Here is a 23721-nt window from a genome sequence, read left to right on the forward strand (position 1 = left end):
AATCATAAATTGCTTGACAAGCTATTATAATTCAGGATCTCTTTCTCTATCTGGTATCTCAGCAGTAATAACACGATCAATATCAGTTGCATTTGGAAATTTGCTTTCAGCACCCAAGAACAAACATATGTAAGCATGTGGGAGTCCACGCTTCTGAAATTCCACTGTATACATAACTGAAATTTTTGAACAGCGGACTGTTAGATAAATATAATTAGATGTTCAAAGTAAAACAAATATAACTAAAGGGTACCTGCTTGTATATCACCAAAGAATTTATGTTTCTTGAAATCTTTTATAAGATGATCCAATTTACACTTGAATATTCTAGAGATAATATTCGGTCTGTCTTCAGCATTAAGAGCTTTATCGTGCAAACACCTGTAAATCTCAGGCCAGTTTGGATTACAAGTCACCGTTATGAATAAATCGGGATATCCAACAGACTTGCAAATTGCCATAGCATCCAAGTACTTTTGCATCATATATCTAGAACCACCAGTAAATGATGAAGGTAAAAGTATAGGTTTACCACAACTTGAGGCATTATTCTCTCCACTTTCAACAGTAGCATTCAAGTTCTTAAGATTTTGTACTTTAAGTTTAGGTTGTTGTGTCCTTATATAATTCAAACTGGCAGATTCTATTGTAGGATCGTGTGATGACCCAAATGAGTCGTTCAGAGAAGTTTTGATCTGTTTCAGATGCGGAAAATAAGAAACAGTCTTCGAAACAGCTAGCAATTCTCTTTAAACATCTTTCTGATTGATATATCACAATTTACATGCAAAGGATAAACTGGCAGCACCTCGGTATCTAAATCAAGAACTCGTACAAATCTGCAAACTGATTTCGCTTGAATGATATATATAACCCTCATGATTCCGCTTGAAACCGGTTCAAGCGAAATAACAATCTAAGTGATTCCGCTTGAAAATGACTAATGTCATTTCAAGCGGAATAGCCTCATTCAAGCGGAATCAAGCTAAATAACACCTAAACCTGCTATTTTCTCGTACAACGTGCCCTGATCTATCATATGTAGTACAAGCCTCGATACAAGACGAAGTCGACAGATGTATGCACTAACATCTATCATCGTGTATCCATCAACCAAAAACTGCTGAAATAGTTTTTTTCGCATTAACTAACAATGAAAACTGATTCTGTCTATCTTGAATTTTGTAACAAAAGAATTCTCTAATTGTAAGATTGGTTCTAAGTACCTCATCATCAATCGCAATCCCTCTATGTTTAATACCAACTCTATAACCATCTTCCGCATATGGGAAAATAAGTGGATATTGCAAAGCAAGGTAAGAGGGATGAAGCTCATTAATTCTTTGAAGACCACAAGACTTCTTTCTAAAAACAATGTCCCGTTTATCAAATGCTCCATCAAAATCACCATGTATTAACGCAGCAATTTCTGATGCTGTTGGCAAATTGTGAACTCTTACATCGTTATCTCTTGTTCCAATATGCTTCAAGCTTACATCTTGAAACTCATTTTCTTGAAAACAATCTCTTACCATTCTGAAGGATTGGACAAGAGGATTGCAAGAATCCAACATATCTTTAAGACCCTCTATGGCTGTACTATCAAGCTGGTTGTTTCTTGTAGTTTTGCATTCTATCTGAGAACTGCCATAAATATACAATGCTAAAATTTACATTCATTTCAAATGATAATGAATGTAAATATACTGAAAAGCAAAATATATATTCTTAAATGCCACAATTATCATAAAGAAATTACCTTACTGCTTTTTGACGATTTATAACTTCGTTTTGTGAATCATATATGTAAAGCTGGGAGAATTTAGGTTCTTCCCCATCGTTCGGAAATAGACTACCCATTCGATGATAATTCTGACCTTGTAGTCTAAATACATAAGGACCTTTACCTCTCTGATAACTTTTGTCAACCTTCCCACCAAGAGATGTGAAGGAAAACATCATGTTATATGCTCGAATATTATCCATGAAATTGCGAGACTGTGAGGTACGACTTTTATATAAATGACGGATTAATGGAGGAGGTGTAGGCGGACGTGGTAGCTCAACATCTCCATTTGAACAACAAAGAGAATAGGATGTTTTGTTACGTTTTTTATTTCCCCTAAGCATTTCATCTTCCCATAACATTGCATCACATTTAGAACACACAAAGATGGCATCTCCATGATCAATGTTATCTACAGACTTAGTAAATTTATAAGTCAACGTAAGTTTTCTACATATTAAAAAGTTAACTGGAATTTACATTCGTATCTTATACCTTTAGAAATTCCATGAATCTTCTTAACCACTGAATCTGGTAACATCTCATCACTCATTTGTAATTCAATTTTAGATTTTTTTTGAAAGGCTGTAATTCAATTTTAGATTTTCCATCTATATTGAAGCTTGTTGTAACACCTCGAAAAATTGCGTCCAATAATGCATTGACACGTGTCATAGGCTTTGATATGTGAAAACATACTTTAGAGGGACTAAAGTTGACAAACAGCGAAAACTATGGAACGTAAGGGTCCAAAGTGTCAACAATGGATAAATAGACTCTATAATAATCCTACATGGTGTTTATAACCCTAAACGGATATATCATGGATCATACGAAGCGGAAAATGCACGAAAGTGAGGAATTACAAACTACAGGGACTAAAAGTGTCAACATGTTGAATTTATACCTCTGAATGATCTTTTGGCAGCCCCGAAGCTTTGTAATGATAGAATATACTCACTAGAATATGTGGTAAAAATTTCGTGAAGTTTCGTTATCGTATGAGAAAGTTATGGCCAAAACTGTACATGAAGGGTTAAAAACGTCAACGTCGAATTTCATGACTTTTCGGGTGAGCGCAAAGTTAACCGAGGACTTTACCATGTTGGTAAATGTCCCAAGGTCCTTAAAAACCAAGTTTGAGGGTCTAAGGGTCAAGATAAATGGCCAAAACCTCGTATGCAAGGACCAGGGACCAAACCGCAACATTTAACAAAGTTTTTGGGGATCAGATAAAGCCAGGCGGCCCGCCTGGCACCCTTAAGCGGGCCGCATGGCCTGCCCAGTAACAGAAAATCGCGAATTTTGGCTTTTGGGTCGGTTTTGTGGGTTGTATACAGCTGGTTTCACCTCCAAAACTCACCAATAGACTTACATGCAACATGGGACACCTGTGGCCTTCTCCTAACACCTGCAACACCTTAAATTAGATCAAAATTCTTCATTTGAGGGCACTTGAAGTTGTAACCAAGAACACTTGAACATTCAAAGTTCACACGAACAACTTCTGGAGCTTCCTGGACGACAAGGCACCTTCATAGTGATAACTAAGCTTCATCAGGACTCTTGTAAGCATTCATAACCTTCTCTAATTCGTTCTATCTTAGATTATTAGCCAAAAGTCAATCCGTAGTAAATATAGTTTGACTTTTCGATTAAACAAAAATGGTTCAGTCATTTCTCAAATTGAAAGTACCTACAAGTTGGTATTTATGTGGGAAACAAACCCTCAAAAGGGTATTCTCTGATTCCCACTCTAAGCATGATTATTGTCGAGTCAAAGATGTTCTTAAAAAGTCAACAGGAAGTATTTTTGCAAAATCTAGTATAAATGGTAATATAGATGACATGCAATCAGTTTGATCATCAAAAATAACTTTATAATGAATGTAAGAATGTGTTTTGTCATAATCAACTCGACAATCTTGAGTATAAACTCGGATCGGAACCGAAAGTCTTATAAAATGACTTTCTCTTTGACTCTCGATTCGGATCCATGCATGCATGTTTGAGATCTGCATTAGAGCTTATTTTGAACCATTTATATTTATGTTTAACTCTCTGGAATTTTACATCTTGAGTCCATGCTTAACCGATTCATATGCATGTTTCCGATTTATGCTTAAAGTTGACTATTTTGCCCTTTTTGCTATAAAACGTGATTTTTGGAAAAGTGAAAGAGTAGAAACCTTTATTACTGATTTATAAACTTACACAGAAAATTTGATATCAGTTGGAGGTCCAGATTTCGAGTTATGTCCGATATCGTAAAACTATAGCTTTATGTTAAATAAACGGCGCATTTAGCGTATGACCTATTTAAGGCCACTTTTAGATATAAAACTTTTTACCCACTGATGTTATATAATATTTTGGGATTTTTGAAGATTTTTATTTAATTTTTGGCTGATCGTATCATAGGTCTCTAAGTTGATTCGGTTAATACCGGTTTTGACCTTTTAAGCCATAAAATGAGTTTTATGCATCCTTTTGACCCCAAACCTTTTTCTACTGATTTTATTTGTTAAATAAATTATTTTGAGCATTCTGGAAATATAAAAATCTCAGCTTTCTTTTGAAAACCCGGAAACGGCTCTAAATCGCCTTTCTAAGCGTTTTTAACGCATAGTATGCGTTATACCCATATTAAACATATAAGGATTATACCTACTGATGTATTTAGCATATTTTTATAAAATAACAGTAAGTATAAGTTTTTGAACTCAGATTTCCAGTTTTGACATTTTTAGCCCTTGTGAAATTACCAAAATACCCCTAAGGTGCATAGTTTGATCTTAAATGATAAGTTTTGTATATGGGTCATACCCTACTGTTATAATATGTCAAATTAAGTATATTTACTGTATAAATCAGACCTGTAACTCAGATTTCCAATTTAACCCTTTTATAATCTTTTAAATGACCAAAATGCCCTTATAAGGCATAAATTGAGTTTAAATTCATTCGGGGCATAATGGAACATAACTTGCTGATATTATATCATATTTAAAGCATATTATCTCAGGGAACTTGCATATGACTCTTTTGGTTACCCGTAACGCTCTTTTAGCGTTCGGTTCGGTTTATGTAACTAGTTTGCATAAAATGACCGAAACGGGTCAAACGTTATCATTTTTGTCTCAAAATCCAGAATGTATTTAGTATACCCATATTATACAAGTATTCAAACTTGTCGGGTCTAAATCACATTCTATCCGGTCTTCGCTTAATCGTGCGCTTGAACCGTATCGTCCTTAAAACTAACCGGTCAAGCTTAGGCTTAAATAAAAGACCCGTTAGGAATCTAATAGGTTATTATAAACCTTTGTTCCAGAATAGGAGGCCCACTAAAAGCTACCTTCACTTGCCAATTGTGATTCATACTTACTAAGGTAAATACTTTTAACTTATTTTCCCTATACGGGCTTGGGGTAAGGTATATAAAATACCGCTTGGTCCGGCATCGAATCATTTAATCGTATAGTGGTTGAATTCATTGAGATAACCTTGTTTTGAATGTGTTTTATTACTTGAAGCCTTTGGGGGGTTAATGACCATGTCCCGGATATCCTTGGCATCATCTTACGAGATGGCCACGACCTGAGCACGGGGTGTAGGCGTACACCCGTCAGTGTATAACTCTATATTGTGGTGTGTCTATTAATCTTTAACCCGGTCTACGGATCGGGCTACTGAACGCGGAGTAACATGTAAATCCATTACAAGTTTATAGTGCATAATTATCCCAAGTTATAAAAATATTTTATGCCATGTGCATTTAAATCAATTTTCAATCATTTTCAAAATGAGTCAGTTAATTTGTATTTACCAGTGTAAACTGACGTATTTTCCCAAAAGGTTAAGTGCAGGTACTACACGTACTAGGCTGGCTGTCTCCTAGAGCGTCCACAATAGTCTCGCAAGCTCGGACGACAATAAAACTGTTGAACAATTATCTTATTTTATTTGATCCGCCTGTGGATCCGTTTCAACTACTCGTGATATTTAATATTACATTTTATTTAAAGTTGAAATGAATCTATTTCTGCTTCCGCTGTGCATTATTATATTGTGTTGTTTGTCTATGATGATGCCAACTACGTCACCATACCCTCCACCGGGCCCACCGGTGACACGTGGAAATTGGGGGTGTGACAGGTTGGTATCAGAGCCAACATTGAGTGAATTAAACACTAGCTTTTTGTGTTTAATCTCAATGACACGATAGCACATTCTTTGGCCTTCCGAGTCTAGACTTAACATAGGAATACTCCCGATTCTAATCCGGAATTTACTGCTTCCAAATATTTTTATATTGGATACGTCGCCAAGCGAAGAAGCCGTAATAGGAGTTCTTCACACCGGAGCCCGAGATGCTGAGCTTCGTACCGCGGCTAAAATGAAACGAACATCCAAGGAGAAGGCATTCATAAATAAAATGAAGAAGAGACTCCTTTTACTGAAGATCATTTCCTTAAAAGTCTTTATAACGATATTTATCTTTTGGTCCTTTTGAGGACAACATCATTTCTTTTAAGTCCCTTTTAGGGCAATTCTATACCTCTTTTAAAACCATTGGGATGTTTTACCTAAATTTCAATTATATCATTATATATGAGTATAATATATAAAATAAATTAAAATAATATTTCTATTATAAGATCTGCCATTATAATAAAATGGCAGAATCTAAAAAGGACAAGACCTAGCCTCGTGTCATTATTGAGACCCGGCCAAGACGGCGGATCCTCAATTTAGGTTCAGATCCTTATTGACATCCCGAGTTAGGATTGTTCTGCAGTAATTATAAAAAAAAAGAAATCTTAAGGGTAAACCTAGCCTGTATAACGAGGCCAAGATGGTAGGACCTATTCAAGAGATTCAAATCCTTGTTAACATCTGTAATATGTTAACACTCCTGGCAAACGTGGTTCGATAAAATCACGTAAATCATCCCTAGAATGGGTTATTCCAAACCTTCCTTATTAAAATAATCATCCCTTAAGGATGAAGTGCCACGGGCTATAATACACTGTCCGATTGCGACATCGACAGTTGTGATCTTTTGAGATTCCCCGTCCTAAGGGGGTGAGCTATGCTCAAAGCCCTCTAAACGATAATCTGGTCGTCATGTCATTATTATGACCGCTGAACAACAATTGATTCCAAATTAAAGTACTAATCCTGTCGTTATGTCATTATTATGACCACTGAATGACAGTTGATTTAAATTAAAGTACTAATCCTGTCGTTATGTCATTATTATGACCGCTGAATGACAGTTGATTTAAATTAAGTGCTAATCCTGCCGTCATGTCATTATTATGACCACTGAACGACAGTTGATTAAATTAATGGCACTGATCATGTCGTCATGTCATTACTGTGACCGCTGAACGTATCATCAGTGCAATGACTATATGTCTTAACATCTTACGAGATGTTAATCGATAGGCCCACGGGCCAGAAATTTTGATAAAGACAGTCATAGCCTACGACTCCCTGTCAAAAAAAAAGGTAATGAACTAAGTTCAAACCTCAATGCTTTGATCCTCTGAGATCCTAGCTTATAATCTATAGATTGTCCATGTGACTAGGCCTTTTGTGCCACAAATAAAACTGTTAATGTTTTATAATTAGGATAAATTATTATAGAAATCTTAAATATGATTGATAAATTAAACAAATATGGTCTCTGCTTACCATGATTAATGAATATCCCTAAGGGGTAATCCCGTAATAAACATCCCTTATAAGGGAAGTCCCTACGGGCTATAGATGATGTCGTATAAGACTAAAGGCAGTGGTAGCCTACAGCTCCCTGTCAGGAAAAGGTAATGAACTTTGATTCAAACCTTAATGCCACGATTCTCTAGAATCATGGCTTATAAATCTAACTTGTCTACGCGACTAGGCCATTTGTGCTATTATTAACTTATAAATTAGGGTTTATGACAAAAAATCCTGAATAAAATAAATATCCTTCCTTCCCTGTCGGCATGCATTTTAAAAAGAATCTTGAAGGTGAGACCTAGCCTACGTGGCCAAGATGGTGAAATCTACTCAAGGGATTCAGATCCTTGTTAACACCTAAGAACGTGTGAGCACTCTTGATAAATGTGATTCAAAAAATCACAACAGTCATCCTTATATTGGATTCTTCCAATTCTCTTGTCTGGCCTAGTAATTATAAATCATGGCTTATGTCATCCTATATGATGATTATGTTATTTAACATCCCTTAGTGATATTTTGCCTACGGGATATATATTGTCCAATAATTACAAGGCAATTGTAATCTTTTATAATTCTTTGCCCAAGGGGGTGAGCTATGCTCAGATCCGATAGTCTATATGATCAATGCGATCCTGACCAGTATCATCAGTATGGTCACCATAATATTAACATCCCTAGTGATGAAAAGCCTACGGGCTATATCTTGTTCTATTTGAGATAGGACAAAGCTAGTGGTGGTCTTTATGATCCCCTGTACAAAGTGGTGGGTTATACCCAACCCTAACAGTCTATATGATCAGTGCGATCATGACTAATATCATCTGATACGAGGATCATATTATTTCATAGAATATCTGAAGTACAGTCTTGGGCCTTCCTATCTTCATAAGGAGATTTCAAGAAGTACTTTCCGACTCAATGGTTATGATCATATGCATCTTGGCGGTGATTTAGATAACGAAACTAGAGTAATACAATAAAAACATGGCGGATACGCTGCTGGTACTTCCTATATATAAGTGTGTTTATTGTACTACCCTTCGTGGTGTTATCCTGAATCACCAATAAGATCTAATCACCCACGGGTTATATATTATATTGTCCATTAGGGACATTGTCAGATATGACCATTGTGGTACATCGTCGAAGTGATGGGCAATGCCCAAGCCTTAAAGTCTACGAGATCGATAAGATCATGATTGATATACTCAATGATGATAATTATATATATACATATATGAATATATTTAAACATCCATTAATGATGTCCTAGGATTTGCCTATGTGCCAAAATAAATCGCCTTTCAAGACGATGACAATGGTAGCCTATGACTCCCTGTCTAATGGTGAAAAACTAGATTCAAATCTTAAAACCCCTAATCTAATAAGATTACGGATTATAAATTAACGCCCTCTATGACTGACATTTGTTGCCATATCTTATAACGTCCTATGCAACAAGGCCTTCGTGCCATATAATTATTTATATCCTTCCTGATGGACTAATGTTTCATATATTAGAAAGCCATTATGGCAAGCCTTCGAGCTATCTAAAATCATCTATATGCCAAAGACAGCTGGGACATTTTGATCCCCTGTTAAAAAAAAGGGTAACAGACTCGGTCAAAACCCTAAAGGCCATTAATGATCCTTTTGTGTCTTAGGCTGAATATGATCGATGTACAATCAAATAACACTCCTTAGGAATGTTTATATGGTTTAATAATACCATGGTTAATGTATGATAAGTCATCAGAGCAATGACTAGCTGTTGAAATGCACACAAATTGTTACATTTGGTATTTAATACCAAAAGATTCGAGTATGGAAAACTCATATAAGACAAACAACAGTCGCAATGCTAGAGATGCGACAAATATTAACGGTGCATCAAAAGTAAACCTCAATATTAATGGAGTTAATCTCCAAATTGGTAATTAACGCAGCCATTAGAAAGGCTGGGGGAAGAGCCATGAAAAGGATCGAGAAGCTGAATGTTGTTTGCTGTTTGCTCTAAAACACATATCGCTGCTCATGAGAAGAACTTTATTCGCACTTCAAATGCGAAGAATAAATCCAGCAAAACCATAAATGGCAAGGAGCCCATTCTTTTGGATGTACTTAAAAGTACTTCGTCTCGGGAAGACCAGAGACTTCAATGAGTAAAAAGGGGCCATCGATTACAGGAAATTAATTGATGAAGTAGAAACCATTAGGTATGACAGTGGTTATGCTGGAAAGCACGCGGTAAGGTGTGTGTCACAAACATTCGGTGGTAATACCCTCGAGTTGTGAGGACTCTAATAGAGTCCCTTATACAGTATGGGATAGTCCAAATTTTAAGGACCTTATTAGAAAAACATGGTATCCGCTTTGCGAAGTGAAAAAGATGGAATAAGAATTTTTCCGACCCCCATAAGAGCTATAAACTATCAGCAGTAGGTTGCAAACATTGGTTCATTGGTTGAAATAGTGCTCTTATTCGGTTAACCTAGAATTTAAGCTTAAAGCACAATATATATATATTATGATTTAGCATCAGCAATAAGAGGGCACATTAAGGTTCCAAAGCCTGCTTACTATAAATCCATTATGGATCTACCTCAGCTACTCACGTTTTATAGATTAAGGCATAACCAGTCAAGGTCGAAACTGCCCTACAAATTGTCAAAGATCTTATAGCTAAGTTTAAAAGGATTAAGAATGGAGGCGTTTAACCTTCCTGATGAATAATTAGAGGCAGTTCACATTAATAATGACGCCAGATAAACCCTTATTGTGACTCTTTTGGTTAAGGGTTACGTTTGGATTCAGGAACTGCTAAGTCTCTCATAAGATTTTAAGCTTAGCAAACTTTTAAAAAAAAATTTTACCGTAAGAACCCCAGATATTAAGTGTAAGGTAGGACTTCCAGGCGAAGTTATAAGAACCAATTATTCTGTTCCTGTTAGAAATCTCTAATTATGGAATTCTAGAAGTATCCTCTCTCTAGAAGAAGTTCGTCAGCATATATAGTTGACATCTCCTTGAACTCGATCGATTGCGAAAACCAGACGGTATGATAAAAGCGCCATATGAGGATTGATGTATCTTAATATGTTCCATAGATTACCTCCATGCCTGATCAGTTTGGAGGTTTAATGCATGGGACCACAAAGATATTCCGATGGTCATATGGTACTAAAGTCAACTAATGGTATTCAAGGATGATATCCAGAATGGAATTTGCCAAAGTAAATGTTCCAGATTAAGGAATTCATGGACTTGTGACATAAATGTGTCACTTATCTGACACAGAATACGACAGATGAACTAGAGTCTGAGATTTGGAAAATCTCTGTAACCTCATTGTATCGTAATTACCCTATTCACCTCTTGAGAGGCAAGTAGAGTTAAGATTTATATCCCATTTAGGGTTATTCTATTATGAAACCTTCAAGGTAGCTAGTACCATCATTGGAAGAATCGAAACCCCGATTAAGTAAGTTTTAAAATAAAGGATTCATATAGCCTAACTCGATATCCTGAAGAAATCGGTATTGTTAATTAAGAAAGACGGTTCATTTTGCTTATGCATTGAATACCGCAACCCAAATTAGGCAACAATTAAGAATTTCCATCAGCTGCCCAGGATCGTCGATTGTTCGACTAACTGTGAGAATTAACTATCCCTTAAGATTAGTTTTAAGTAATGGGTGGAATAACCATTTCACATTAAGATAAGTCTTTTTTTATAATAGTTGACGTATAAGTATCAAGGCTGATCCTTTGGAGACCTTGCTTAGATGGAATGTTGAATACCTATTGTTAAATAGAAGATTGGTACGTCCAATCATTGGGATCTGAAAATTTCCTTGGAAACAACGAATAGGATCATACAAATCCATGATCATCTGTAAGATTGCCAGTTTTGGCAGAAAAATCAAAGATTAATGAAAATAGCAACCCTCCTAAGTCCTTGTTAAGGAATAAGGTTCAACAAGGATATCACTCTGGAAGAGTGTGCCAATTTGTTAATTACCAGACTAGTTAAGCTCTGAATATAAAAAATCATTCGAAGGAATCGAATGTATCAAAGATCAAATAACTTATGAGCTAAAACCTATTTAAGGAGCTTGGTGGAGCTCGCAATGTATTACACCCTAAGGATTAAGGGATATGTTTCGCCAATAAGTCAAGAAGCACTATCACATAACGGTTGGCAGTCAGACGGACATAATGAGCGTACCATCCAAACATTGGAAGACGTGCTTCGAGCATGTGTGATTGATTTAGGTGGCGGTTGGGATAACCACCTACCCTTGATAGAGTTCTCCTATAACAATAGCTACCATACTAGTATTAAGGCTGCGCCTTTCGAGGCATTATATGGTAGAAAATGCAGAACACCCATCTGTTGGGCAGAAGTAGGAGAAGTTCAATTATCAGGACCAGATTTGGTTTTTGAAACAACGGACAAAATTGTCCAGATTCGCGATCGCTTGAAAGCTGCCCAAGATAGGCAGAAAAGCTACGCTGATCCAAAGCGTAAGCCTTTTCACTTCGAAGTAGGTGACAAAGTATTGCTTAAGGTATCGCCCTGGAAAGGGGTAATGCGATTTGGTAAGAAAGGCAAGCTAAGCCCGAGATACATAGGACCTTTCGAGATTATCGAACGTGTCGGGTCAGTTGCTTACAAGTTAAACTTGCCTGAAGAACTTAGCGCTATTCATAACGTGTTCCACATCTGTAATCTGAAGAAGTGTTTCGCTGACGAATCACTGGTCATACCGCATACAGATATACACATAGATGAGAGCTTGAAGTTTGTGGAAAAACCATTGTCGATTGAGGATCGACAGGTGAAGAAGCTTCGAAGGAAGCATGTGCCTATAGTTAAGGTCAAGTGGGATGCCCGTAGAGGTCCCGAATACACATGGGAAGTAGAATCCACGATGAAAGAGCAATACCCTCATTTGTTCCAGTAAATCTCGAGGTCGAGATTTCTTTTAAGGGGGTGAGGATGTAACACCTCGAAAAATTGCGTCCAATAATGCATTGACACGTGTCATAGGCTTTGAATATGTGAAAACATACTTTAGAGGGACTAAAGTTGACAAACAGCGAAAACTATGGAACGTAAGGGTCCAAAGTGTCAACAATGGATAAATAGACTCTATAATAATCCTACATGGTGTTTATAACCCTAAACGGATAGATCATGGATCATACGAAGCGGAAAATGCACGAAAGTGAGGAATTACAAACTACAGGGACTAAAAGTGTCAACATGTTGAATTTATACCTCTGAGTGATCTTTTGGCAGCCCTGAAGCTTTGTAGTGATAGAATATACTCACTAGAATATGTGGTAAAAATTTCGTGAAGTTTCGTTATCGTATGAGAAAGTTATGGCCAAAACCGTACATGAAGGGTTAAAAGCGTCAACGTCGAATTTCATGACTTTTCGGGTGAGCGCAAAGTTAACCGAGGACTTTACCATGTTGGTAAATGTCCCAAGGTCCTTAAAAACCAAGTTTGAGGGTCTAAGGGTCAAGATAAATGGCCAAAACCTCGTATGCAAGGACCAGGGACCAAACCGCAACATTTAACAAAGTTTTTGGGGATCAGATAAAGCCAGGCGGCCCGCCTGGCACCCTTAAGCGGGCCGCATGGCCTGCCCAGTAACAGAAAATCGCGAATTTTGGCTTTTGGGTCGGTTTTGTGGGTTGTATACAGCTGGTTTCACCTCCAAAACTCACCAATAGACTTACATGCAACATGGGACACCTGTGGCCTTCTCCTAACACCTGCAACACCTTAAATTAGATCAAAATTCTTCATTTGAGGGCACTTGAAGTTGTAACCAAGAACACTTGAACATTCAAAGTTCACACGAACAACTTCTGGAGCTTCCTGGACGACAAGGCACCTTCATAGTGATAACTAAGCTTCATCAGGACTCTTGTAAGCATTCATAACCTTCTCTAATTCGTTCTATCTTAGATTATTAGCCAAAAGTCAATCCGTAGTAAATATAGTTTGACTTTTCGATTAAACAAAAATGGTTCAGTCATTTCTCAAATTGAAAGTACCTACAAGTTGGTATTTATGTGGGAAACAAACCCTCAAAAGGGTATTCTCTGATTCCCACTCTAAGCATGATTATTGTCGAGTCAAAGATGTTCTTAAAAAGTCAACAGGAAGTGTTTTTGCAAAATCTAGTATAAATGGTAATATAGATGACATGCAATCAGTTTGATCATCAAAAATAACTTTATAATGAATGTAAGAATGTGTTTTGTCATAATCAACTCGACAATCTTGAGTATAAACTCGGATCGGAACCGAAAGTCTTATAAAATGACTTTCTCTTTGACTCTCGATTCGGATCCGTGCATGCATGTTTGAGATCTGCATTAGAGCTTATTTTCAACCATTTATATTTATGTTTAACTCTCTGGAATTTTACATCTTGAGTCCATGCTTAACCGATTCATATGCATGTTTCCGATTTATGCTTAAAGTTGACTATTTTGCCCTTTTTGCTATAAAACGTGATTTTTGGAAAAGTGAAAGAGTAGAAACCTTTATTACTGATTTATAAACTTACACCGAAAATTTGATATCAGTTGGAGATCCAGATTTCGAGTTATGTCCGATTTCGTAAAACTATAGCTTTATGTTAAATAAACGGCGCATTTAGCGTATGACCTATTTAAGGCCACTTTTTGATATAAAACTTTTTACCCACTGATGTTATATAATATTTTGGGATTTTTGAAGATTTTTATTTAATTTTTGGCTGATCGTATCATAGGTCTCTAAGTTGATTCGGTTAATACCGGTTTTGACCTTTTAAGCCATAAAATGAGTTTTATGCATCCTTTTGACCCCAAACCTTTTTCTACTGATTTTATTTGTTAAATAAATTATTTTGAGCATTCTGGAAATATAAAAATCTCAGCTTTCTTTTGAAAACCCGGAAACGGCTCTAAATCGCCTTTCTAAGCGTTTTTAACGCATAGTATGCGTTATACCCATATTAAACATATAAGGATTATACCTACTGATGTATTTAGCATATTTTATAAAATAACAGTAAGTATAAGTTTTTGAACTCAGATTTCCAGTTTTGACATTTTTAGCCCTTGTGAAATTACCAAAATACCCCTAAGGTGCATAGTTTGATCTTAAATGATAAGTTTTGTATATGGGTCATACCCTACTGTTATAATATGTCAAATTAAGTATATTTACTGTATAAATCAGACCTGTAACTCAGATTTCCAATTTAACCCTTTTATAATCTTTTAAATGACCAAAATGCCCTTATAAGGCATAAATTGAGTTTAAATTCATTCGGGGCATAATGGAACATAACTTACTGATATTATATCATATTTAAAGCATATTATCTCAGGGAACTTGCATATGACTCTTTTGGTTACCCGTAACGCTCTTTTAGCGTTCGGTTCGGTTTATGTAACTAGTTTGCATAAAATGACCGAAACGGGTCAAACGTTATCATTTTTGTCTCAAAATCCAGAATGTATTTAGTATACCCATATTATACAAGTATTCAAACTTGTCGGGTCTAAATCACATTCTATCCGGTCTTCGCTTAATCGTGCGCTTGAACCGTATCGTCCTTAAAACTAACCGGTCAAGCTTAGGCTTAAATAAAAGACCCGTTAGGAATCTAATAGGTTATTATAAACCTTTGTTCCAGAATAGGAGGCCCACTAAAAGCTACCTTCACTTGCCAATTGTGATTCATACTTACTAAGGTAAATACTTTTAACTTATTTTCCCTATACGGGCTTGGGGTAAGGTATATAAAATACCGCTTGGTCCGGCATCGAATCATTTAATCGTATAGTGGTTGAATTCATTGAGATGACCTTGTTTTGAATGTGTTTTATTACTTGAAGCCTTTGGGGGGTTAATGACCATGTCCCGGATATCCTTGGCATCATCTTACGAGATGGCCACGACCTGAGCATGGGGTGTAGGCGTACACCCGTCAGTGTATAACTCTATATTGTGGTGTGTCTATTAATCTTTAACCCGGTCTACGGATCGGGCTACTGAACGCGGAGTAACATGTAAATCCATTACAAGTTTATAGTGCATAATTATCCCAAGTTATAAAAATATTTTATGCCATGTGCATTTAAATCAATTTTCAATCATTTTCAAAATGAGTCAGTTAATTTGTATTTACCAGTGTAAACTGACGTATTTTCCCAAAAGGTTAAGTGCAGGTACTACACGTACTAGGCTGGCTGTCTCCTAGAGCGTCCACAATAGTCTCGCAAGCTCGGACGACAATAAAACTGTTGAACAATTATCTTATTTTATTTGATCCGCCTGTGGATCCGTTTCAACTACTCGTGATATTTAATATTACATTTTATTTAAAGTTGAAATGAATCTATTTCTGCTTCCGCTGTGCATTATTATATTGTGTTGTTTGTCTATGATGATGCCAACTACGTCACCATACCCTCCACCGGGCCCACCGGTGACACGTGGAAATTGGGGGTGTGACACTTGTAAAATAAGATATATATAACAATTAATAAAACCTAAGATTAAACAAATCTTTTGTTTCATAAAATTAAAAACATACAATTTGTAATATTTGATAATGGAGTCCTCTCAACAAAATTGGATATTTGCTTAGTACTTCCAAAAGGAGTGTGATGGACATTCCTTCTTTCGACATTGTTGGTTGAACCTTGTAAAATAGAACATATGTAAGGATTCCAAAAACATAACATATACATACATATTTCTTTTAAATTTTGTTTGCAAAACTATAATACATACCACTTGAAGTATTTGAAAATGAAATTCTTTCAACAGAATCAGATGTTGATGCAGGATGACAACCTCTGTTGATTCTCTTTTGTTGAAGAACATAGTTCCTTTTTTCTCTTTCTTCAGCACACATTTGACGTTGAATTGCTTGAAGGTCAACTTCATACTTACTTGAAATTGTGTTATCTGTATCCATATTTTAAAATACTTGAATGAAAAAGATTGTTAACAACTCGAGAAAAGAACTTTGAAAGTATTATGAAAATTATTTGAAATTACCAAAAAATATCTGCAGTAAGTATACCTTTTACTTGTGTAGATAAGTGAAACAAATTACTAATAATATTTGGAGTAGCATAAACAGGAAGATGATACACTTTCCTTCTCTCAACATTGGTGGTTGAAACTTGTAAAATAGAACATATGTAAGGATTCCAAAAACATAACATATACATACATATTTCTTTTAAATTTTGTTTGTAAAACTATAACACATACCACTTGAAGTATTTGAAAATGGAATCCTTTCAACAGAATCAGATGTTGATGCAGGATGACAACCTCTGTTGTTTCTCTTTTGTTGAAGAACATACTTCCTTATTTCTCTTTCTTCACCACAGCTTTGACGTTGACTTGCTTGAAGGTCAACTTCATACTTACTTGAAATTGTGTTATCTGTATCCATAATTTAAAATACTTGAATGAAGAAGATAGTTGACCACTCAAGGAAAGAACTTTGAACATATTGTGAAATTTTTTTGAAATTACCAAAAAAATATCTGCAGTAAGTATACCTTTTACTTCAGAAGATGAGTGAAACAAATTACTGCTAGCATAAGCAGGAAAATGATACACATTCCTTCTCTCAACATTGGTTGTTGAAACTTGTAAAATACGAAACATGTGTAAGGATTCCCAAAAGATAACATATAAATATATATTTCTTGTAAAATTTTGTTTACAAACCTACATGATATACCACTTGGAGTGTTTAATAATGGAATCCTTTTAACAGAATAGGATGTCGATGTACGATGAAAAGCACTCTTGTTTCGCTTTTGTTGCAGAACACGCTTCCTTTTTTTCCTTGCTTCAGCACAGACTTGACTTTAACTTAGTTGAAAGAACACTTCATACTTACTTGAAATTCTATTATCTGTAGCCATAATTTCAAATATCTGAATGAAGAAGATTGTTGAGTACTCAAGAAAAAGACTTTCAAAGTATTTTGAAAATGGTTTGAATTATTTGAAAATGATTTGACTTATTTGAAAAAGAAAGCTATATTATTAGGGGGTAAAATGTAAGTTCCTTATCTCAATGGCGGTAAAATGTAATTTATTATTCCAATGGCGGTTTACCTTTTTACATAGAGGCAGATAGAAACATACTTTACCTTTTTAACGACTCTCCAAATCCCCTTTACAAAATTGTTTGTCTGATCTCATAAAAAGTGCTTCAAGTTTTAATCATTGATGTCCATTTGAAATATTGAATCACTCCACTTGAATTCTTCTTACTTTTGACATCATCAACAACTTCGATCAAGGTATAATAATATTATTAAAATTTGTATATACATTAGTTTCATATGCACATGATTAACAACTGTTATGAAGACTGTTCTCAATGTATTGCATGTTTTAGATGATATATCAATTTAATTTTACAAGCTTTTTTATTTTTTATAATGTTTCTGATTTGAAGTTTTGTTCGATATGGTGTTACAGTTGGATTCTTGAAAGCAATCGATAAGGTATATTTTGTTGTTTTTCTTACTTGATATTAAAGAATATGATAAAATGACAAATCTTTTATTTATTGACTTGCATCCAAAAAAAGTTATTGAGAGTGCTACTCGATTCTACAGTTTTTAGAAGAATCTTTATTTATTGTTATATTCTAGATAAATCGATAAATACTAAATGCGTTATCTGAATGACATAGATATGTTAAACATTGTTGGTTCACATTTGTTATCACAGTCTTCATAAATAATGAAGTATCTGATAAAATACATTGTCTCATTTTTTCTTTGATTTTTAACCAGAAACATAATATCTTGGAAGATGTCTTTTTATAAATATTTGGATTCTCTTAATTCCAAAATCTTGGTAAGATTATTACATTAAAACCATTTTCTACAGTTTTATTGTTAACAATTAATTCACATATAACATTTTCCAATACTTAAATACTTGAACTCAACAGATAATACCACAAAACTTTGCAAACAATCATTTACTCAAAGAAGTTCCTGGTAACGTTGGCGTTATAGAGTGTGTAAACGGTATGAGATGGGATTACCGATTTTCAAAACACAATAAAACTTTTGCTCTAAAAGAAGGATGGTCCTCAGTTGTCTCTGACCTTTCATTGAAAGAAGGATGTCTGTTGGTATTTAAAAAAAACTGCACCATATACATATCTGCTGACACCTTTTGAAAAAGTTCATCATTATCCAACAAAACTTCCAATGATTTCTATGTTCACATCAATATCGTTTGAGAGGAAGTTTGGATGTATGGATTCATTCTCCCACAGTTTTACTGATGTTTGTAAAGACGTGTTTGTAAGTTTTGGTATTTTAATCCAATACTTAAATGTTACTATAGTAATTAGTTATATAGTTGTTAATTTTACTGTACCTTTGTTTGATTTCATAATTTTATATGTTTTTGTTCAGCTAATACCCAAAGAGTTAGTCAACATCAGTATTGGAGTTGGTAAACTTAAAGAGACATTTAAGATCTATGTGAATCAGTGGGACTCTTTTGATATACTACTTCAACGTGATCCTCTTCGGAATTGTTACTTTATAACCGATGGATGGGAAAAGGTTATACACTACATGGGTATGCAAACAGGAATTGTACTTGTTTTAAGATACGTAGTGGATTACATCTTTCTGCTTACTGCCTTTGATTTGAATGGATGTGAGATTGTTGCACCAAAATCCAATGACAGTCCGATAGACGATACTTCCTCACCCAATTTGGAAGTTCCTCAAATTACCGAGGATCTGCAACACCAGTCGGATGTTGAAGAATCCAATGACACAGACTCTGATAGTGATTATGTTGTATCGAATGAATCATTCGATGATATCGACGACGCAGATTTTGATGCCGCTGTCTCAGATTATGAAGCTGATACTGATGGATACCCCTTACAAATCGTATGGTACTGCAGCAAACATTTTGTAAGTTTATTCTGTTAATATATTATTCCTCATTCTTTGGATGTTAAATGTTTGTTACAGTTAAGCTGTAATTTTTGTTACTTTACTTAAATACATTATGTATTTCTTATTAATTATTGGTATTTTATATTTATTTTTAAGCGTCTGAATGTGAAAGTAGCTTCTTTATCAAGGATTCATAGAACACTGAAGATGACAGTTGAAAATCTGAATGGAGTTGACACTGTAATTGACTTTCGACGAGAGAAGCATGGCAAGGGATTTAGATACGCGGCTTGTCAATTCACCAAGAAGTTCACTAAGCCCAATGGTATCTACAGAAATATGAGATGCAAATTTGTCTACTCTAAAGAAAAAGCCAAGCTGATCTTAAAGAAAGTCTACAGATAGTTGTGGTTGTTGGTATTATCTCATTTGAGATAAATTATGGGATGGTGATGTATCAAACTTCTATATTTTGAAAACTTATGACTTACGAATATTTAAATTATAATCATGTATGCTTATCTTATTATTTATATTAAATTAAACTTTTGTTGTACATTCTCCATATATTTTAGTTGGCTCTTCATGATACATTAAAACTTGAATTATATTCTGTAAATTTATACACTCAACCTCTATTTAGATAAAGTCTGACAAACCAAAAGCTCTGTCAAACAGAAAATCTGTTCAAGCAAAGTCTGTTGTTTCAAACAACATCTGCTGATAAACACAAAGACTGTTATAGCAAATAACCTCTGCTGATAAACACAACCTCTGTTAATAAACACAAAGACTGTTATAGCAAATAACCTCTGCTGATAAAACAACCTCTGCTAATAAACACAAAGATTGTTATAGCAAATAACCTCTGTTGATAAAACAACCTCTGCTGCTGAATATGAATACAAAAGTATCATAAAGCTAACATCTGCTGTTGAAACAAAGGTCTACAAAACATAACATCTGCTGATCATTCCACAGTATAAATTGCTAACATCTGCTATGACTTAACAGTGATACACTTCAACAGAGGATTTCAAACATCTGTTTACACACGCCTCATGATGAACATCTGCTGATAAATACCCAGACGATTCAAGCAAAGGTCTGCCAAAGAGAACCTCTCCTATGGACTAACAGATGATGCAGTTCAACAGAGAATGTTTAAAAGCAGTGCTTTAACAGACCACGATCAACAGATGATAATATAATAACAATAATATTCAAACTGTAGCAATTACATTTTCATAAATCTAACAACCATCATCGAAGCTGTAACAAAATCTAAACACCGATACACTAAACACTGTTACATAAAAAAACTGATACATAAATACTGATGTTGAATCCGCTGTAGATACTGAACCACTGCTGTTACTGAGCAGTGGTTTTCCTTTGGTTGATCAGGCCTTAGGTACATAAATGCGTCCTCTTTAACAGCTTTGTCTTCAACAGTGTCCGTCTGTTCAATTGAGAGAAATCATTACATTACATCCCTGTTGAAAAAAGGAGACAATATATATAGGGAAAATGGGATTGAAAAAGATCGAGACAGCTTGAAGCATAAGCTGGACTTGCTGTCATTCCACCAGTTGAGTATTTAATCCCAATGTATACCAGCTGAAAATCAATCTACTCGTAATCACATGGTACACCAATGCAAGCATCTGAATAAACAATAAACAATAACAAATCAAAGACAAAATCAAAAGCTACAAACATATCAAACAAATTTCATAGAATCATTTTATAACCTTGATCACATTCGGAAGCTTGGCCAACGAACGCAAGACTTCAACACCAAATAACAAATCCAGCAAGATCTACCTGAAGAACATTTAGCATCCAAACTTTCAGTTCATGATAAAAAGAAAAAAATAAAAAAATATCTATTTTTAAACTACCGTTCATCTGCATAATATTCAAATCGATATTAACCATGATGAATAAATAGACATCACCAGGTTGAAGCATAAGCTGGGGTTGCTGGCATTCCACCAGTTGAGTATTTAATCCCAACATATACCAACTGAAAATCAATCTACTCGTAATCACATGGTACACCAATGCAAGCATCTGAATAAAAAATAACAAATCAAAGACAAAATCAAAAGCTACAAACATATCAAACAAATTTCATAGAATCATGATTTATTTTAAACACAAATAGACATTATATCTTCATCAATAAAGTTGAGATCCATTTTATAACCTTGATCACATTCAGAAGCTCGCCAACGAACTCAAGACTTCAACACCAAATAACAAATCCAGCAAGATCTACCTGAAGAACATTTAGCATCCAAACTTTCAGTTCATGATAAAAAGAAAAAAAAATCAAAAAATATCTATTTTTAAACTACCGTTCGTCTGCATAATATTCAAATCGATATTAACCATGATGAATAAACAGACATCACCAGGTTTTCTAATTTGCATTAGGATTTCTCCTTTTACAAACATATCAAAATCAATCTACTCGTAATCACATGGTACACTAATGCAAGCATCTGAATAAACAATAACAAATCAAAGACAAAATCAAAAGCTACAAACATATCAATCAAATTTCATAGAATCATGATTTATTTTAAACACAAACATACATTACCTCTTCATCAATAAAGTTGAGATCCCCTTTATAACCTTGATCACATTCGGAAGCTCGGCCAACGAGCTCAAGACTTCAACACCAAATAAGAAATCCAGCAAGATCTACCTGAAGAACATTTAGCATACAAACCTTCAGTTTGTGATAAAAAGAAAAAATAAAAAAATATCTATTTTTAAACTACTATTCAAATCGATGTTAAATGCAACGCCTCTGTCGTCTTCATCCTCTTCTCTGTATCTACAGTTTTAGAGATAGAGAGTTGAGAGAGAGTAGACAGAGAGATTGAAATGGGTTTTTGAAATTATGATCAACTATGGATTTGGGTTTGAATTTATATTTGAGAGAGAGAAGAATTGAAGCTCTGATGACATTAAATGCAAATTACATATCCCTATGAAGTTTTAAATTTCAAATTACCCTCCCATTTTAATGAGCATCAGTGGGTGGTTTGAAATTTCAATGAACATCAGTGGTTTCATAATTGAATGTGGGCCAGACCTTTGAAATTAAAAATTGGGGCAGTGGTTTGGATGGCAGATCTTTGAATTATGATGTCACTATGCTTCTTCTATCGCTGCCACCTCATCGCGGATGATATAAGAAAAGCATTGTTGGACTTGCTCTCTAGTTGACACATCAGCTTTTCTTATGTTACTTGGATTTCTCCTTTTATAGAAAGTATAGATAGATTATAGATTTATGGGGAATGTTTTTTTCTTTTTGAACGGCAAAAGTTACATAATCCCTAAATTATACCAAATTACACTTAGTTTACCCCATGCCATGAATTAAACTAAACCCTAGTTTCTCTCCAAGAGGCACAAAGCCTCTACCACCCCACCAAACTGGTGATGGCTTATGGGGAATGTTATTCTACTATAAAGGGTAGAAGGGATTAAAAGACAATGATATTTTACGAAAATTATTGACTCATAAACTTACTTTCCTCATGAATTTCGAACTTCTATAACTTTTTTCACACGATAATATTTAAAAAAATCACCATATTAACGAACATTTCGTTCTTTTTAATTTGAGTAGGCTATTGCCATAGTTTTCTTATTTTTCAATTTTTTACATAATATATTATTACGTGATTACACATTTAATACGATTTGTATATTATGTTATTACAGTTATGTTTATTAAATGATTACACAAAACTTAATTGTTTATGCGTTATTACCTAGTTAAATCTGTCATATACGGTATTACGTGGTTATTATAGGCTGATTGGTTAATGTTTTGTATTACATTTATACTTAATACGTGATTAGACCTGAAATATTATGTATTTACATATTTTTTATTTTTATTAGAGTTATGGTTAGTACATAAATTACGTAAACCAAACCGACACCGACATAATTTCCCTACATAACGAACTGAACGGATATCGAACGAATTTCCGCCGCATCGTACTAGGATTTCATGCTGGTATTACATATAAGTGGTATACTCTTTTTAATCAAATTTTAATATATAAGGTATTTACACAACTGAAAAGAGTATTGCTAGGCCAACCCACATTGACACACTAAGGTGACTTGAATCTTTTTTAATCCGTAATCCAAATGTTTTGACTATATTTACT

The 23721-nt window shown here is 34.7% G+C and overlaps 1 protein-coding gene across 1 annotated transcript; it reads right to left on the reverse strand.

Annotated features, from left to right (window-relative positions):
• Window positions 1–24: 24 nt before the first annotated feature.
• Window positions 25–17011, reverse strand: LOC110933937. The gene is made up of 9 exons (XM_022177137.1): window positions 16825–17011; window positions 16631–16732; window positions 16336–16512; window positions 16136–16243; window positions 2282–2371; window positions 1760–2198; window positions 1153–1644; window positions 254–489; window positions 25–176 (listed from the first exon to the last, which is right to left on the reverse strand). Exons 1-9 carry the CDS (start codon window positions 17009–17011, stop codon window positions 25–27), a joined length of 1983 nt encoding a protein of 660 aa, XP_022032829.1.
• Between the last annotated feature and the right edge of the window lie 6710 nt (window positions 17012–23721).

This window comes from Helianthus annuus, chromosome 4 (genome assembly GCF_002127325.2).
Source record: "Helianthus annuus cultivar XRQ/B chromosome 4, HanXRQr2.0-SUNRISE, whole genome shotgun sequence".
Taxonomy (NCBI): Eukaryota; Viridiplantae; Streptophyta; class Magnoliopsida; order Asterales; family Asteraceae; genus Helianthus; species Helianthus annuus.

Bases quoted from the DNA above. Each gene is read 5' to 3' on its own strand.
- LOC110933937 (XM_022177137.1), bottom strand. From the start codon at position 17,011: ATGGATACAGATAACACAATTTCAAGTAAGTATGAAGTTGACCTTCAA. The intron at 2,199-2,281 runs GTATAAGATACG...CTAAGTCTGTAG, and splicing joins GATTCATGGAATTTCTAAAG to ATAACATTGATCATGGAGAT. The intron at 177-253 runs GTACCCTTTAGT...CAAAAATTTCAG, and splicing joins CTTTGGTGATATACAAGCAG to TTATGTATACAGTGGAATTT.